At 41.7% G+C, this 19,160-nt stretch overlaps 1 protein-coding gene across 7 annotated transcripts in view; it reads right to left on the bottom strand.

Annotated features, from left to right (window-relative positions):
- Positions 1-363: 363 nt before the first annotated feature.
- Positions 364-19,160, bottom strand: part of BNC2 (basonuclin zinc finger protein 2) — a 398,914-nt gene continuing 380,117 nt past the window's right edge. For 4 of the 7 annotated variants that reach the window (XM_035140457.3, XM_035140455.3, XM_060268829.2 and 1 more), the window contains one exon: positions 364-4,078. In XM_035140457.3, coding sequence (XP_034996348.1) covers positions 3,418-4,078 — 661 coding nt within the window. In that variant the 3' untranslated portion in view covers positions 364-3,417. Of the gene's footprint in view, positions 4,079-6,289; positions 6,321-19,097; positions 19,142-19,160 lie in introns of all 7 variants that reach the window. The other 3 variants (XM_035140460.3, XM_088658572.1, XM_088658571.1) reach the window with 3 other exon arrangements.

Here is a 19,160-nt window from a genome sequence, read left to right on the forward strand (position 1 = left end):
CCGCTTTAGGCAGAAGCCAGGCAGTTAAGTAATTTTAAACCATATTTATGTTTAGTGTGTGCAGCCTATCTTACCACAAGTTTCTCCCATACTTTCAAATGTTGGTAGGTATGAAAGAATGTTAATGCCTAAACCGTGTGTCTGTTTTCCTCTGATTCACTACAATTATATACCATCCTGTTTCGTTTCGTGTAACAAACAGATGTTGCCTGTGCAACTCATTTGCTGAATAAGGCCTACTTGATGATGTTTAAGTTTCCAATCTAGTTTTACCAAAGCCATTTGACCTTTAGCAGAAACAAAAGTAAAATGAGAATGCAGAACAGTGATTTATTCAGGAAAGAATTATTTATATACCTCAAATATGTTTTTCATTAAAAACGATATTTATTTATACCATACATACTTCAAAAACAGTGTTGGGTTTTTTTTAATTTTTTTAAAAAATGTTCCTTAGATATCATTTAGCCATTTGTTTAGGTTTGTTTTGCCCTTTTCAACATTTCTTCTCGCTTGGTTCCTAATAGCTGGGCAGAGGGTGGGGTTTGAAGAGGCAATGCAGTACAGATAACACTACAAAAGTTAATTCGTTTGGGAAGAACAAACCTTTACTTTTCTATGTTCCCTTTCACAAGCATACCGTACATACGTAGCATAAAACAAAACAAAGCATCTCTCCATTTAATTTTTATAAACCAAAGTAATTAAGACTTTGGAAAAAAGACAAAGCACAAATGAAAAAAAAATCAAGTCAGCAAAAATTGTGGAGGTTTTTGATGTAAACATATTTTTTTGACATACTGGTCGGTAACACTTTTAAAAGAGTCTTTAGGAAATCTGTAAATAATGTCAGGAGTTGTGTCCACTATTTGAAAACAAAGAAATACGGCCTAAAATAAGGCATTTCAATTAATAAAGACATCATCTTCTTTTTTTACACACACATGGAGATACTGCAACTAGTATTTATGTTTTCGTTTTAGGAGAAAAAAAGTACTGTAGTATATACTGCCTCCAAACAAGGGAAAGTTAGACATACCCAAGTCCCAATGAAAGGTTGGGTTTAGCTCAGTTGAGACTAAAATCTTCCTGTTGGTTCAAATGAGACTCAGCCGTAACTCTCTATAGGTGGATGAGGGCCAATGAAGATGGGGGAATCTATTTAACTGGAATAGTTTCCGCTAGTAAAATTAAGACTGGATTGCTAATGCCAATTTGCAATGAACAGTGGTTGAAATTGCACAACAGATTCAACTTGGAAGCTGAAAGCAACCCAAGTATTTCTGGTTTCGCAGTTACAAGAGAAATGTTCTAGGAAAGAAAAGCACTCTCGTTGAGTTAGCAATGCACTGTGTGCAGAAATATTCCTTGTGTATTCTTTTTTTTAAAAAAGAGAAAAAAGATCTGTTATATGACACACACCATAATGGTCTTGGCTGTAGGCTGAGCTTAAGTAAATATCATCATTCAGTCAGTATGCTGTGGTAATTCAGGCTGCCAGTGCGGTTTGCCATGCTCAGACAACACATGTAAACACCAGAAACAAGAAAAAGAAGAAGAAAAGATTTGGTGAGCAGCTTCTCCCTGTCTTCCTCAATCATTGGCCTCTCCTCCAACACACTCTTTCCCAACTCCACTGTAATTGTTCTCCGACAAATCATGTTGGGAAAGTACAAAAGATGAAAACGTGAATTTTCGGTTTGGGTGCCTCCCTACACGCAAACACCAGCTTCCGATTTCTCCAAAGGGGAAGTTACCCAATCTAATGAATGGCACACAGTCTCCAAGCTTTAAGTGCTTGTGCCATTAATGGCTTTAGATTGCTTCTATTTAAAAACAAAACACAACATGCCTTGATCATACTACGGCACTTTCCAGTGCACACCAGACAACTTTGCAGAGGTCAGAATTGTTTTTCATTTTCATGCAACTAAAGCCCAAGTCTTCAGTAGAGAACACCCACATTCATTTCAGGAATTCGAATTTTGGCCCTTAAGTCACCGTGATCTCCTTCTAAGCTACTACAGATCAAAAGTAAGTCCCACACAATTCAACTGGACAATTTCAACTGGAAGCCCATCCTTTCAGTTGAAGAAATGTCTCGCGCTGCAAAGCTCTGCTTTTCTTTTCTATGAACCCACGGACTCACTTGTGGATAATATTTAGAACCTGAGAAGGACATTCATGTGTATTCTCTCCTTGCTCCCAAATTCCTAGGATATTTCCCCCCCTTTAGGCCACAGCAGCTGATTATATTTTGGTTACTGAAAACTTGTGCAAAGTTGGCAGTTCTGTGTTAACATTTAACACTTTTATTTTTTTTGTTCGGCATTCTCGCCCCATACTGACCAGACCACTTCTAACAAAGTGTTAATTCTTTTCTTTCTTTTTTTCTTAATCAATAAGACACTGAAAGTATGGCAATACTTTTTAAGGGAAAAAAGGGTATGGATATTATTACACATCCCCACATTGTGTAAGAAAAAAGTGCATGACTGGATTTATGTAATAGTAACAAGACAAAAAAAATCCCTTAAAAAAAAACCTGTATCAGATCAGGTGCTCTAAAGCATGCCAGCACCCCCTCATTACACATCTCTAGCAGGTAGTTAAAAAACAAGACCTTGTGTTTTCTTCTTTTTTTCTTTTTTCTAAATGTGCACTGAAGCTAATATAAATGAACAGAGCTAGCCAGCAAACTATTCTCCCCCCCCCTTCCCCGCGTATCTAACAGCTGGATGTAAATGTAAAACCGAACTGGGGAAAAAACCAACCCCCCCTCCAAATAAAAATTAAACAAGAAGTTAACCACCCTCAATACAATTGTTTTACATGATAGGCCCTTCAAGGCTCAATATATACAAGTGTAACAGCCATGTGTAGTTGATGGTCCTCTCAAAGGTTTAACATACACAAAAGACAATTGTACTTCCCCCCCTCCCTCTCTCTGCAGTGCTGTGTTTCCTTGTGCCCCCCTCCCCTGCATTTCTCCCCTTCCTCAAGATTGCAGGCGGCAGTCAAAGGTAAAAGAAACAGTCTCTTTGGAGATGACCACGGGTTTTATAACAAAAGTGGGGCTTCAAAATGCAAGTTTGTTCGTGTGTGTGTGTGTGTGTGTGTGTGTGTGTGTACATTTGCTTGTTCTCTTTGAAGCAGTGGAAATTTCCTCCCAGGTTAAACTTACTACCCCAACCCACACAAAATAAAAACAGACAAACAAACAAGAAAAGAAAAAATAGAAAAAGAAAAAGAAAAAAAGCACCTGGTGTTTTTTTCTGTTTTGTTAAAAAAAGGAAAAAAAAGATATATATTTATATTTATATTTATATATATTTATATAATAGTCTGTTAATGGCAGTTCAAAGTAGCGAAAACCCTCTGCGAGAGCTGCTGGCGTTTGCCACGTCCATCTTTGAACTAGTCTAGTGAAGCGAAGGGAATGTTTTTATGCAGGTTTGGGTTCTGACTGTGCCGATTCCGGCTGCGGACAGAAGAAAACATCATGTTGCACCCAGGGATTTTGCACTTGTGCATCTCCCGCAGGTGCACAGTCTTGTAATGCACCCTAAGAGTCCCCTTGTTGCTGTACATTTTGTGGCAAATGTTACACACGATCCCCCCGTTGCTCATGGAAACGCTGTTGAACATGAGGGATCCTGGAACTTCGGCGCCCATGCCGACCCCTAAGGCCGGGGCGTCCGCCTTGTGTGACGACTCCCCACTGTCACTTGCGCCGTCCACGTCATCAAGGAGAATCCCCTCGTCGCTCCCCGCATCGGATTCTCTGGAGGAATGGATGCTACTACTAGACTGGATGCTGGAGGTGGTGCTTAGATCTAGCACCATGTATTCTTCTGACATGCCCCTTCCGTACCCGTTCAGGTGGGAGTCCTCGGTACCTGCCGGGGAGGAGGTGTCTTCCCGTATGTCAAAGCCCATCTGATGTGGGGCGCCGTAGATCTTCATCAAAAACTCGTCACGGAGGTCCTTGCTAAGCGAGGGCTGCGAAGTGTCCAGGCCCATGTCATCCAGTTCTTTGGTCAACAGTTTACGGTGCAGGTTTATGTTAGCACTGTGTCTAGGAAGGAAATAGGAAGAGGGGGCGAGGAGGGAGAGAAAACACCGTATCGCTGATTACATTTGTAACTCAAAACTTGCAGGTCAAAACATAAGTTAGCAAGATGGGGATTTTCATGCAATCCTACTTCTATTGCCTCTTCTCTCGGAAACCCAGGCATTACTATAATGGACACAAATGCAGGGCAAAAATGCTACAAATCGACACTAGCCTGGCCTCTGCCCCCCCCCCCCCGGCTATTCAGCAACGTAACCTGCTTTGGTTTTTGACCAACAGATTACTGCAGCTCTTTCAAAAGGAGCCTGTTACAAAAAGAACTAGGCAAGAGGGAAAGAAATTAGTAGAATCTCTCTCTATATATACACAACATTGGATCTGCTGGTTAATGATTGGGATTGTAATCAAAGAGACCAGTAGAAACTGGAGAGACTCTTAAGAAGTTAGGCTAGTTTTATCTTTTCCCCCCAATATTGAGGGGGGACCTTAAATGTTTCTGGGCAAGACCAATCTTAAATGGAATAAAACAGTGAAATCTTTGAATGGATGAGGTCTTTTGAGCCTGATCCAACAAGTGTTTAATATAATCCTTGCTTAGGGCTACCACAGATTCCAGTCAGGCATTTTGGCTTAAAAGTTACGCATGCACTGAAATTTGGGGCCGCAAGAGAAACTGAAAAACTAAATCCATGTTGAGTGGAATAACTTATAAGAGGAGGAGTTGTTTTTAAATAGCAGTGGTGTGAATGTGTGATTCTGTGGAACTTAAGACTGAGCCATATCCACACAAATTGGGCCTTATTATATTGATTCACATGATTGTTTCAATACCCTTATTATGTTTATTTACATCCATTGATTTCTCCTTTCCCTCCCACCCCACAAAATCCTCAGGGTTTGGGCAGAAAACAATAAATGAAAAGCGGAATATGCAAATTTATTACTGAAATTTATTGTTTTAAATTCTATAGATTATGTGTCACTGTCTGCAAAGCAAGTTTGGAGGCCTGTAACAGACAGCATGGGCCACAATACATCTCTCATTATGGGCTCAATTAATTGCCAGGTTTACATATCTTCCTGTTTCCAGGTGTCATTTGGCAAAAAGCAATTGGGGGCAGGGCTACAAGGTTACTGAATACCTTGAAAATCATGAGTTTGCAGGCTGTGGGGGGTCACTCAACATGCACAGCCAAGAGGAACAATGATATTTTATTATATGCAGCCAGTAAAGGCTGAGGAGGTGAGGTTCCTTGAGCTTGGCACTGCCACAATGTGAATCCACAAACTCTTGCTCCGGCTGACAGCCCCTAAACTAGAGGTGGGCGCACCCAACAATTCAGTTATGCATTTACACAAAGCAGATGCACAGCTGAAAAATCGGAGTGGGGTGGGGGGAAAGATGTCATAAAAAATAATAAGAGTTTCAAATCCAGTTATACTTGCACACTACAGCGTGCTCCTGTCTAAAGTGGTTGGCAATGTGCTTTGCCATGTGGGTGGAAATGCCTGCTCCCGTTCTCTCCTTGGGGGGCTGCGCTGGGTGCCAGCTGTTCAAATGCGCATCGTAAGGCAAAATGCACATCTGGGTGCAATCTGGGTGTGAGGTTCCCAATCTAACAAAGCCAACTGCTTCTGCACATGGATCCGCCTTCCAAATTTGTGTGACTTAAGTGTAGGAAACCCAAGATGACAATGCAAGATTTCTTTGTTATTTGAATGTCGTTGGTTCAAAGAGTAGATTCTCTCAACCAGCTCGGCTCCCAAAAGTAGCAGAATAACCCAAGTGTGCATTATAGAGAGCTGGGAGGGTGTAGAGTAATGTAAACCTAATCTTCCATATCTATTTACATGATTCATCATATATTGTCATAACTCATTTACCTTATTAAATATAGCAAAGTAGGATAACAACCTACTTCTCCCTTTGACAGAAGGCAGGTGGCTGTTCCTAGTTTAAGGATGATTGATAATTGAGGGGAAGTAAATTTGGGTCCCATAGGATCTCTCTCTATGGAGAAGAACTAGCGAGAAATATGTCTGATATTTTTTTCAGGGTGGCGTGGGGAAAGAGAGATGCAAGGCATATACTGTCCATTCATTCCCAACGAGACAGCTATCCTTTCACAGAAACTATTGTACTACTGTTTCTTTCTAAGCACACAAGTGTGTTACACATGTACCCCACACTGCGCTTATGAAGGCTGAGCTTACCTTGTGATAAGATCAGCTTTCTAATCTTTTGCTAAATCGAGATCACAAAAGAAAGAGGGAGACAGTGAGAGAGATAGAAAGAGGGAGACAAGAGAGAAAGAGAAAGAGAGAAAGAGAACAAATTCACATTCCAATCCAGTCACATCTGGCTTTAAAAAAAAGAAAAGAGAATCTTAAAACAATAAAATACAGGCTAAAAATGCTTCGGCCATGAGATCATTTTCTGTCACCCCTCATCTCACTTACACTGTTGTCCTGATGGTTACCGGACCAACTGCACAATCTAAAACCATAAATCAAATCAGACACAGGCAAATTCACATCATCCACAGATTTGTTCTGAACAGATGCATGCTGTACTCACATCCATGAATGATAAATAAACAGAAAAAAAGGCCGTACAGGCTCCTAGGCAGAATTATTTCTTGCCCATTCTAGTGTCAGATGGCAAATGATTTAAAGGGTAAGTTTCTAAGCAAAATACAGGAAGCACTTAGCTGTGAACGCCTGCATGTTAACAAGCTGCAGTTGTTTTGCTAGTTATTGCACATGTGTAACAGTGCTATTGAGATTCATGGTCCAGTTACTGACACCAAGAAACCATATCTAGGAAGTCTGCTTGCTTCCCTGACTGCATCTTACAAGCAGGCAGAAACATGTGGCAGCTTAGTGGTGGTTCCATGAACAAGCTATCTGAGGGCAGGAGCTTGCCATGCAACTCTCATGGCGAAAACAAACAGGAGCACATAGTCAGCTATTGCACTTGAGCAACTCCCTTTTTAAATCTGTGCATCCTGCCCTCTCTCCGAGAAGCTCAGGGTGGCAGCATTTTAGTCTCATGACTAGGGTTGCCAGAACACACTGCAGAGAACATGCAAGTAGTTTCTCCCTCCAATTATATATACCCCAGTCTTGACACACACCTGCTTGTTCTAAGAAGCAGGGATCTAGGTGTGCCATAGAGCCCATAGGGTTGGAAAACAATGGGACTGGGTTAGGAAAGGGCGAGAGATGGCTGCCCAGTCTTCTGATTCAAGTAGAGCTACCTGCACACTTTCTGTGATGCAACCCAGCAATCCTAATGGCAGGAACCCACTGTGGTCATTTAGAGGGAGGGAGTCTGACATGGCTAAGTCAGGCCAAGTACCAGTGCCAGATTTACGTATAAGCTAAACAAGCTATAGCTTAGGGCCCCACTCTCTTGCCCCCCCCCTTAAAAAATTAAAAGGAAAAAAATGTTATTGCCAAATGCCAATGTATTTGCATTATTAAGTTTATTATGAATAAAAATCATTTTAAGTTAGAGCTTAATAATTACTTCACTATTAATATACTTCTTCTTAATTGTATTTCAGTTCAACAATTACTTTGATAAAATACGTATTTTCTTATGTGCAAATGGCTTTGGACCTATTAGGTCCATAAATTACCATATAGCATATATTCAACACAAAAACACAGTAACAATTTGTTGTCGAGGTCCAGTACTGAGGGCCTTCTGGTGGTCCCCTCATTGCGAGAAGTCAAGTTGCAGGGAACCAGGCAGAGGGCCTTCTCGGTGGTGGCGCCTGCCCTATGGAACACCCTCCCATCAGATGTCAAAGAGAAAAACAGCTACCAGACTTTTAGAAGACATCTGAAGGCAGCCCTGTTTAGGGAGGCTTTTAATGTTTAATAGATTATTTTATTTCATTTTTTCTGTTGAAAGCCGCCCAGAGTGGCTGGGGAAACCCAGCCAGATGTGCGGGGTATAAATAATAAATTATTATTGTTGTTGTTGTTGACAAAGGACGGCTGGACATATAAAGGGTCCAATTACCTTCAGTAGCTTAGGGCCTCATCAAACCCAAACCCGGCCCTTCCAAATACTGAACTATGTGAAATGAAATGAAATCTTTATTACGGCCAAAGGCCCACAATATAATCTTATGCAACACAATGTACAAAAACACTGGGCAAGACAGGATAAAATAAAGCAAGAGTAAATAAAGTTTAAAAAGGACTTAAAAATTCAATACATATAAACAGATATAATTTGCAATAATTCCTTGGATAAAATAGATGGAACAGTACATTTGTTTCGACAAGTTTCCGCTATAAATCGGGTAATAGAACAGATTTTCAGTAATCATGAAGTAAACCATTTTTCCTTTTGTATGAGAGAACTGTAACCAAATATCTTGCTACTAGCAGTGTTCTGCTAGGGTCGCTGTCTTGTAGCAAATATGTTAACTGAGACTCCAAGTTCTCAGTCAAACTTTCTGTTATTAAGGGAAGTAGAAATCTGGTCCGGGAGTCCGTGTGCAAGGGACAACAGAATAATATATGATGGAGAGATTCTATAGTTTTGTTATCACATGCACATAATGCTGAAATTTGTCCTTTAGTAAACCTATTGCCCATAACGTTGGATGGAAAAACGTTAAATCTTGCTTTAGTAAAAGCAAATCTGTGGGCCGCAACAGATAAAGATGACAAATAAGATGGAATCTGCGGTGTAAGCCGTATACCAAGATTCAGCGGTGAGCATGTACCACTTCCCATTATGACATTTTGTTGGAGATCAAACTCATCTAGTTTTTGCGTAAGTGTTCTTTTGGCCGAGGCGAGATCTAGTTTCAATAGGTCCGATGGAGACAGTCCATAGGACACGATTTTTGTATGTATCTTCTCTGCCCATGGGCTAGCGAATTTGTCTCGCCAGAGACATTGGATAAGATAGAGTTTTGAAAGTCTGTGTCGCAAGGACAACCAATAACAAAAAATACGCCTCCATAGGGCGTTTTCTAGAGAAGGGATTTTTAATTCTAAGCGAATGGCTGAATTGCTCACACACTGGGGCAGTTTTAACAGACGTCTCAGAAATTGATTTTGGACTATCTCCAAGGACATCAGGTTTACAGAGGCCCCCCATAACGGGGCAGCATAGGCCATTGTCGCGATCACTTTAGCATTATATACCTTTAAGGCTGATGGGACATGAAGAGCTCCGTCAGAAAAGAAAAAGCGCAACAGTGCGAACGAAAGAGCTTTGGCCTTATTTAGGGTATATGCGAGATGTGCCTTCCAGCCCATGTTGTACTGGAAGTAGACACCCAGATATTGAAATTTGTGAACCTGTTCAATGGGTTTCCCCTCCAGTTCCCACTTATAGGTTTTCCGACTTCTTGAAAAAATTAAAACCTTTGATTTGGCTTGATTTATAGTAAGGAAATTTGATTTACAATATGAAGCAAAAATTTTAAGGGCCCTCCTAAGTCCGACTCTCGAGAAAGAGAGAATCACGGCATCATCCGCGTATAACAGCAATGGACATCTATAATTTGCCAGGCGGGGGGCGTGGATGACTAGTTGGGATTCGGCTAAGGGTGCCCTCATGTCACTGATAAATAAATTAAACAGGAAAGGGGCTAAAATACACCCCTGTCTGACTCCTCTATTGATAGATACAGGATTTGTAAGGTCACCAGCAGGAGTGATCCTCACCCTGGCAGCCGACCCTTCATGGAGTTGAATCATCAGCCACAGTAGCCTTCCATCTATGCCCCAGCGTGCCAGTTTTTCCCATAATAACCTTCTAGGTATACTATCAAACGCGGCCTTTAGATCTATGAAGGCCGCACAAAGCTGGCCTCGCGTTGGGAATGAATATTTCCGAGCTAAATGATACAGAACTATTGCATGGTCCGTAGTTGAATGATTTGGTCTAAATCCAGCTTGTTCAGGGCCAATCAGCTGGTTTTCATCGGACCATTGAACAAGTCTGGTTAAAAGAAAACGTGCATATATTTTCCCAATAATTGACAAAAGACTGATATTTCTGTAGTTCCCCGGATCGTCTGGGGAACCTTTTTTATAGATTGGGACTATGATGGCATCCTTCCACGTTTTTGGTACGAGACCAGTGGCATTTATAGCATCGAAAATAACAGCAAGAATTTTTGCCCACCAGGCAGGGTGAAGTTTTATGGCCTCCGCTGGGACCAGATCGGGCCCGGGGGCTTTACCAGTTTTTAGTTTGGAGATTAAGTCTAAAATTTCATCCGGTTCAGTATTTGGCCAGATGGGTAGGTGCTTGATTAAATCATCAGAAGAATGAGTAGAAGGTTCTGTCAACGAAAAATATTTCTTTAGAAATAATTCCCAAACCGGGGCAGGGATAACTGTCAAAGGGTACTTCTTTGATCTTCTATTAACCAGATGCCAGAATTCCCGTGAACTTTGAGATCGGGAGGCAGCAATTAGCGCCTGCCATCAATTTTTTTGCCACTCATATTTGGCAATTTTCTGTACCTGCTTATATGCAGTTTTTGCTTGCTGATAATTCGGAGGCAATACTAAAGCACCAGATGATTTGTAATCATTATAAATGGCACAAAGGTAAGATCTAGCCTGCTTACATTGTAGATTAAACCAAGGAGCACCAGCCTTAAAATGAATCCGATTTACCCGATGTGCTGGTACTGTAAAAAAGGACGTAAAATCTTCCATGAATGAGGAAAATAAATTCAAAGTATTGTTATATTCAGATGAGTCTAACGTGGGAACGATATCAATTTGAACTATTTCTTTTTGGAAGAATTCCATATATTTTTGGGCCTGGACTACGGACCATTTTATTCCTCTCGCTTGGGCGACAGCATTTATTCCCAAATGTGTGGGATGCATAGTCTCAACCGGCTGCCAATCCAAGGAGAGTTTGGCAACCAAGGGGAGGTGGTCACTTAGCTGAACATTTTCTATTTTAAAATAAAGAAAATTTAAGAATAAATCCCTAGAGACTATTAAATAATCGAGAACACTGTTTGAGATTGTACTCAAATGGGTGAATTCGCCAGGAATATCAGGGGGACAATTACCATTTAAAATAATTAGGTTTAGACGGATTATTAGTTGATACAGAAGAACACCCGCTTTGTTCACTCTATCATCTTTCGATAGTCTCTGTGCAAGGGGAAATAGGTCCAGGTTTTGGTGGCCAGAGGGAACCCACCACTTGTCCTTGGTTAGAGCCTCCCAATTTGCACCTGTACGAGCATTAAAGTCACCACCCAATACTGAGGGGACGTTCGGGTACTTGGTGTAACAGGAAGATAAATGATCCTCGAGGGTTTCCCATTTAAGATGGAGATCTGACAGTTGGCCCCCAGGGGGGAAGTAAACATTTGTAATCAGTAACTCAAATTTTCCTCCTGAAATCAAGCCTGTGATAGCGTAGGGAGGAAATGATTTTACAAGCGTGAGTTTTGCCTGTAGTTTGAGGGAGATGGCTATCGTCAGGCCCCCTCTAGAACGTCCACCTTTGGGAGAGGGGCATGCTGGAAGTGAAATAAGATCGTAACCATTTATCTCAATCGCCTCCTCTTCCCAGGTTTCTTGTAGGAGGATTATCTGAAATGAGTTTATAAATTTCAAGAAGTCAGGATCGAATTTCTTCCCCCTCCATCCTGCGATGTTCCAACATAAAAATAGCATAGGGGGGTATTTAGGTTGGTTATTTGATAGTCAATTCAGGTGGGGAAGGGGCTCTGAGTTGAGGGGAATTTCAGCCCCAAAAAAATCTGTAATTTTTCTTTGGGAGGGTAGCGACCGAGCAGAACATCCTAGCAGAATAGATTTGTTGGGATGATTTAGCTGCGAGGTTGGTACGCTCGTTCCACTAGAGGTAACTCCTTGGCCTGGAATAATCAGCTTTTCAGAAAAAGTTGATAGATGTAAAGGGGCATTACTCAGGGGAGTGAAGAAAGGGTCAGCAGAGGTAGTACCACTAACTGGAATTTCCTTTGGAGGTTGGATAATTTTATTTATATGGCCCATCGGATCTTCAATCAAATCCTCCCTAAAATCTTGTAATATAGTAGTAGGATCATCCCGTGTTTGTTGGGGTGACCGAGTTCCCCTTGGTGGACCAGATATTGAAAGAGAGCTCCTTTGAATGTTCATTTGTAGGTTAGATGTTATTTTATCTGATGTAGAAGAAGGTTCAAGATCCGGCATAGAAGAATGCGTCGAAGGATAATTTGGATCATGTCGGTGGGTAGGGACATCCTCCATCACTGGGATCTCCAGAGAAAGTGGGTCAAGATTTATTTGTAAGGGTGGTGGAGAAGCCTCTCGCAGGACAGTGTTCATTTCAGGCATCGCCTGCATCACTGGAGCTTGCCGAGCAACCATAGATTTAGGTATTGGGCTAAATTGAAGGAGGTCATCTGTTTCCAACAGACACGTTGCAACCAGATTATTTTGGTTCTTAATTTTATTATGTACTTGCAGAAATTGTGATTTGAGCATATCAAGTCTCTGTATTGTTTCTGCTTGCTCTTTCAGCGGGAGGTCACCAAAGGAGATGATAAGCGCATTTTCATCCAGGGATGTTTGCAGATTATCAGGATCAGGCCCCTCAGATGTTCGGAGAGGGGGTAGATTTGACTGGGAAGATTGGGTGTCAATCTCATTTCTTGATATGATAGGGCATTCTGCTCTTGGAGGAGTATTTCCGGCAACTCTGCATAATAGAGGTTTAATCGTGTTGTCCACAAACACCCTCGTAGGGATGATGTTAATTGTAGCTAAAGTCTTTTTCCGACGCACTATTTCAAAAGGAATCTCTGAGGAATGAAAGGCTAGTATCACTTTAAGGAGGCCATCTCGGTGTAAGAGAGGAAGCACCGCATGTAGGTCAATTTGTTGGTGCTTGATCTTTAAAATTTTGCTTAAACAATCCTTTGCCCCTTCTAAATTTAGCCATTTTCTTGTTCCATTCCAAATAGAAAGGCAGATTTTCTTTGGATGCAGGACTAACACTTGTTTATTTAATTGGTTATTTGAACAATATTTATGCTTCCTCCTGTTTTCAACTTTGGGGGGTTGGTCAACTGGAGGCTTTCTTTCATAGGGTAGACTTTGTAATGGATTGGGTTCAGGGTTCCCAACTTTCTGCATGAGGTTAGATACTTGTAAGGATATTGCATCCATTTTTTTAAAAATACAATGAAGAGTCCTGATAATCAAATGCAACTGCTCACTTCTGAGGCATTCCGCTGGGTCTGGCATTGCTTCCTCGGCCAAAAGGGTCTGCTTGATTTTTGGTGTACTCATTTGGACTCTTGATTGAGAGAAAGAGCACTGTGCCTTCAGAGTATGGGATGTTTCAAGGTCTTCCAGAGGGAGAAAGCGGTTGTAGGTTTCTACTTCAGCCTGAGAATTTGCCTGGCCACTCCCTCCTTTGCCCCTTTGCAGGTCTGTTCTCTTTAACTTTGGCTTAGGGAGGGGCAAAGGCTCTTCCTTCTCCCTCAAACGCTTGCTGCAGCCCATGATCGACCCAAATTTAAAATGAGTTTATTAAAATTTAAATTTAAAATAAGTTCATTAAAAAAAAAAAGCCAGGGGGGTGACGGGGGCTCAGAGAAAGGGAGCAAACTTTGCTGCAACCACCGCAGCTTCTCCTCCTCACCTCCGCATAGACTTGCTTACCGGCAGGTCGCAGTCTCGCAGCTCCAACAACTCTGTTCGGCACGCCAGCTCACCATAAAATGAGGTAGTAACGAAGGGGGATCTTGCTGGGGTTAGGCACAGGGAATGTCTTATCCAGGCTTTAAACAAGCCCACAGAACGTCCTCCTGCCAAGCCTTTTCTCCAGCTTTTGCTCTCACCTCTCCCCGATTAGAGCAGCAGCATTCTCCGCTCTCTGGCAACCTTGGCCGGCCGGCTGATAAGAGCGAGACAGGGAGCAGGCTGGAGCTGGGCCAAAGCTCTCAGAGCGTTGTTATAGCAGGGAACCGGCAGCAAATGTAAAGTGCTTCAAAGTCTTTGAAATCTTTAAAGTTGTTTCCAGGAGGTAGAGTTGGCATCCAGAGGGTCAATTAAGTTAAAAATGTAAAAGATTAAAAAAAGGTCCGAAGAGCACCGATAAGCACGTCTTACCTCAGCGCCATCTTCTCTACTGAACTATGTAGCTACGCAGATAATTGAACTAGGGTTTTTTTTTGACATCCAGACCCACCATACTGTTCACTGCACTGCACTGCACTGGCCTTTATGTAGAGCAGCCTAACAGCATGGCACTGAGTCGAACCTAAGCTTACCTTCTCCCAATTTTCCCCATGCCCCACTAAAATATACTACAAGCTGAGTTTTGTGTAAATGTAGCTAGGAAGTACCAGGCCTTTCATTTCTCTCTTGTTCCGTTCCTTGGTTTCCTGCCAGAACAGCCAGATCTGCCATGCAAATAACACCAGGGTTTACTGAATGCAATACAATGCAAAGAAATATTAATATTGTTTCACCCTCTTCTCCAAGCGAAAGTTGCTTTCCTGACAGTGACCTGTTAAAAGTTCCAGCTGGTTCCAGCTATCAATAGGAAATGATGCCATATCCATTCGCTTATCATTTATAGCAGCAGCTATCAGTAATCTAATTAAACTTATGTACCAGCCGTTAATATCTGTCAGGCAAATGACGTGCAGAAATGTGTGGACAGGTTCTGGCACTTTCGTCGACAAAGTCCCTTATCCGTTTGTCAGCAGTAGCGCTGGCTTCTCCTAATATAATTACATTGACTTTTATTCAATTAAGTGCCATTCCTAGCTTCTTCTTTAAAAAAAAAACTTGCTTTATCAATTGATTCAGGTGTAATGCAATAATAAAGATGAACTCATTGCAGTGCATTAGCTCTGCTGTTCATAACTTCTGAACACGGGTTCATTCATAGCAGTCGATTCCCATTATGCAACCACAGTTCAAGAGAATTGATTCTGTTACATTCATTTCTTAATCTATATCACTCATGTTGGAGAACCCTCTCCAAGATCATGCGAAAATATAACCGGATACTCTGTGTGTGTGTGTGTTAGTGGGGGGCCTACTATTATTCATTTGGGTTTTTATTTTTTTCAAAACATTTTCAGATTAATGGCGAAATCATGGAGTTCAGAGATACATTAGGACTGGGGGTGCTTTATTCAAATGTAAAGAAATGTCCAGAGAGTTGTGGTGTTACAGGCTTGCAGCTAATATTCTGAGTAGGTGCAGTGCAGATATGCTAGTGTTAGACTCAAATGCTGAATACTTAAAAGGCTAAGCACTTTAAATCTAGCTTCAGCCCTAAGACTGACCATTTTTACCTTACATCTAAGGTAAAGGTAAAGGGACCCCTGACCATTAGGTCCAGTCGTGACCGACTCTGGGGTTGCGCGCTCATCTCGCATTATTGGCCGAAGGGAGCCGGCGTATAGCTTCCAGGTCATGTGGCCAGCATGACAAAGCCGCTTCTGGCAAACCAGAGCAGCACATGGAAACGCCGTTTACCTTCCCGCTGTAGCGGTTCCTATTTATCTACTTGCATTTTGATGTGCTTTCGAACTGCTAGGTTGGCAGGAGCTGGGACCAAGCAACGGGAGCTCACCCCGTCACAGGGATTTGAACCGCCGACCTTCTGATCAGCAAGCCCTAGGCTCAGTGGTTTAGCCCACAGGGCCACCTGGGTCCCTATACATTATATACCTTACATTATATACCTTACATCTGGAGATATGTAAAATCTTTCTGAGAAATGCTACTACTTTTACAGAAGTTCATCAAATGTTGCACCAGAGGGAAGACATCTAAAATTGCTTTCTTTAGGCAAAAGTCAGACAGCTTAAGAGTGTCAGAATTGCCCTAAGAAATGTCATCAGTCTTATAAAACTTATTTTGGCTTCTCTGCCCACCCCAATTATCTTTAAATTTCACTTTAGGTTAAAAAAAATGGCAAAAATCTTACTTAGTTCTTTCCTCTTCAGGCATGCTGAAACACCTGTAGGGAAGTTCTGCTTCTAAATGTCCATAAAATGGGAGGTGGATTAATTTGTCAATTCGGGTCAGACCCAGGTAATCCCCGCCCCACATAATCAATCACTAGACCTGGCACATGCACACCATTTGAATGGCAATGTCCATCAACTTGGGGTTTTTTTGGCTCCCTCAAATATTTTACTGGGACAGCGGTCCCTAGCAGTTGGCTCCTATTTCTCCTCCTTCTCCCTACAATGCAGGAATCTGCTAGACGATGGAAGGAATCTACTAGAGATTGTCAGCATCGTTACAAACACCAGTTCCAACATCATTAGTGTCTATGAATTCAAAACCTCTTAAAAGACTGTTGACTATAACATTTTTTGTACTGACACTAACCTAGCCATTTCATCAAACCTTTTAATAATACAGATGTTACAGAAAATGCCACGAATTGAGTGAATGTGACATCCACATATGGATACTGACAATTTCAGATAAATTCTCCTAAGCGACCCCCCAACCCTAACCCCAACATACGCCCAAGTGTGTTTGTCTGAAGGCTGCTGCTCACATTTAGCTGAGTATTGGTATATCTCTGAGATTTCAGATACATAGCTGTCAAGTTCTCCCCCTTTTTTAAAAGGGAAATTCCCTTATGCTGAATAGGCTTCCTCGCGAGAAAAGGGAAAACTTGCCTGAGACTTTCAGCAGTCCTAAGAAGTTTCAGCTGCTTAAGAGGCCTCCCTTTTAAACAATCAAGCAGTATATAATTTTTGCTAAATAAAGACGGACACCCGATTTCAGCCATTCATGGTACATTCATGGTACATATACACAATGCAAGGGCCGTGTATCAGCAGGGAGGGCAGCTAAGGCAGGTCCACCACTTTGTGAAACATCTACAGTGGTACCTCTACTTACGAATAACTCTACTTACGAATGTTTCTACTTACGAATGGAGCTCCGTCCGCCATCTTGGATGCGGTTTAAATAGGATTTTTTCTACTTACGAATTTTTTCTCCCAATGCATTCCTATGGGATTCGACTTACAATTTTTTTTCTACTTACAAATGTGCGTTTGGAACGCATTAAATTCGTAAGTAGAGGTACCACTGTACCTTCCTATGCCCCATGAAAAGACTTTCTGGCACATTTGCCCGCCCCCTCCCCAAGCCAAACAACCAATAATCATTTGCCTTCCTCCACTCCATCTGGCTGGCAAGGCCTTTCAAACATCTCTTCCTCCAGAGGGGAAATGGGATGGCTGTCCTTGGAAGTGCCTGATTCTTCAGCCCACAAGAGAAAACAAGGGGGAAAAATATATACTCCTAGGTAGTTTTATTAGGAAGAACCTTACTGAAGGCTCTTGTGATGTACTGCGTGAAAGAAATTGACAGAGCACTATTATTTCGTATTTAATGTTGAAGTATTTAGGGATTTAATTAAAAATTTTTTTTTCTGATTTTGCCTTCTGTGAGTGTATGTACCCTGTATCTGAAGATGTATTCAAGTGGGTTACATAACTTTGACTAGCTATGCAAAGAGCCTTCATCTCCAAAACGACCCTTTCTCTTTTTGGAGTACAAACTCCAAGCACTACTGGAAGCACTCTATGGTTCTGTCTATATGCATATAAAACTAATGGTATCCCGTTGTCCCCCCCCCCCAAAAAAGTGATGGAGTTTTGTCTTTGCCTTGTTTATGCTTGTACCGTATGTTTACTTTGGCCTGAAATTCAAAACAAAGCTTAGCTTGTGGGAAAATGTGTAAGCCAAAGCTATGATCCACTATGCATTTAAATATTCAATAGTCAGATGTTTTGTAGTGAGGGAGGCCCAAAGGGGAGGAGAATAATTACAGAATAGCCAGAAAATAATTTATGGTTGCCAAATACGATTTAAAGCAAGGGTGGCTAACCTTGAGGCCCTCCGAATGTTGTTGGACTGAAACACCAGCCTGCTCAATGGCCAGGGATGAAAGAAGTTGCAAGTCCAATAACATCTAGAGGGCAATAGGTTCCCTATCCTTATTTTAAAGGTTAACAGTTTCTTTAATAAAATTTAAAACCAAGACCGAGTGCTTATCAGAAGAAGAAGAAGAGTTTGGATTTGATATCCCACTTTATCACTACCCAAAGGAGTCTCAAAGCGGCTAACATTCTCCTTTCCCTTCCTCCCCACAACAAACACTCTGTGAGGTGAGTGGGGCTGAGAGACTTCAGAGAAGTGTGACTAGCCCAAGGTCACCCAGCAGCTGCATGTGGAGGAGCGGAGACGCGAACCCTGTTCCCCAGATTACAAGTCTACCGCTCTTAACCACTACACCACACTGACTTTTATCAGGTAACCCAGTGCTTTGCATTCATTGGCCAACACAATGAAAGGTGGGTGCAGGTTGAATTTATACTGAATAATCTGGCACAATGTTGCCTATTATGCCTCTCCTTAGGTTTCCGCAAATGTAAGGGAGCTAGGGAGCCGCTTTTATTCCCAGAAGCTGAAAATTCAGGCAGGGAATTTCCACAAAGGGGGGAAGGATCCCTCCCTCAGCTACAGTCTTGCATGAAATCTAAATGGAAACATCAGAACGAACAAAATAAGTATGCAAATTTATGAGTTAAATCCTGGTGTTTCCTTTAAACAGAAGGAAGCCCTCAACTCCTTTGACACGATTGTGAGCAGATATGGCATTTGGGCTGATTTTACCTAAAAACTGGAAACCAAAACTTTCTTATTTCCTAATCTTCTCTTCCCAATGCCTTTTCTTGCACTGAAAAATTGGGCTACCCACAGAAGCCTGAAGAGTATATCTTCATATTTTGCTGTGTGCATGTATGTAGCATCTGTTGTGTCCATAACTGGTGATGCTTAATGGCAGCCCCCCCCCCAATTGCCAACGTTTCAGAGCAGTGGCTGTACACAGGGCACTACTTGGCTGCCCAGTGAAATGCAAAACATTCTACTCCAGCAGCACAAGTGACATTTGTTTCTAAAGCTTTTTTATGAATTGCATAGAATCTGAGAAAATATTAACCTTTCATAGGAAGAAAATCCAAAAGGTAAAATACAGTTCAGCACCTATTAAAAAAAGAAAAGA

Source organism: Zootoca vivipara, chromosome 15 (assembly GCF_965207765.1).
Source record: "Zootoca vivipara chromosome 15, rZooViv2.hap1.1, whole genome shotgun sequence".
Classification (NCBI taxonomy): domain Eukaryota; kingdom Metazoa; phylum Chordata; class Lepidosauria; order Squamata; family Lacertidae; genus Zootoca; species Zootoca vivipara.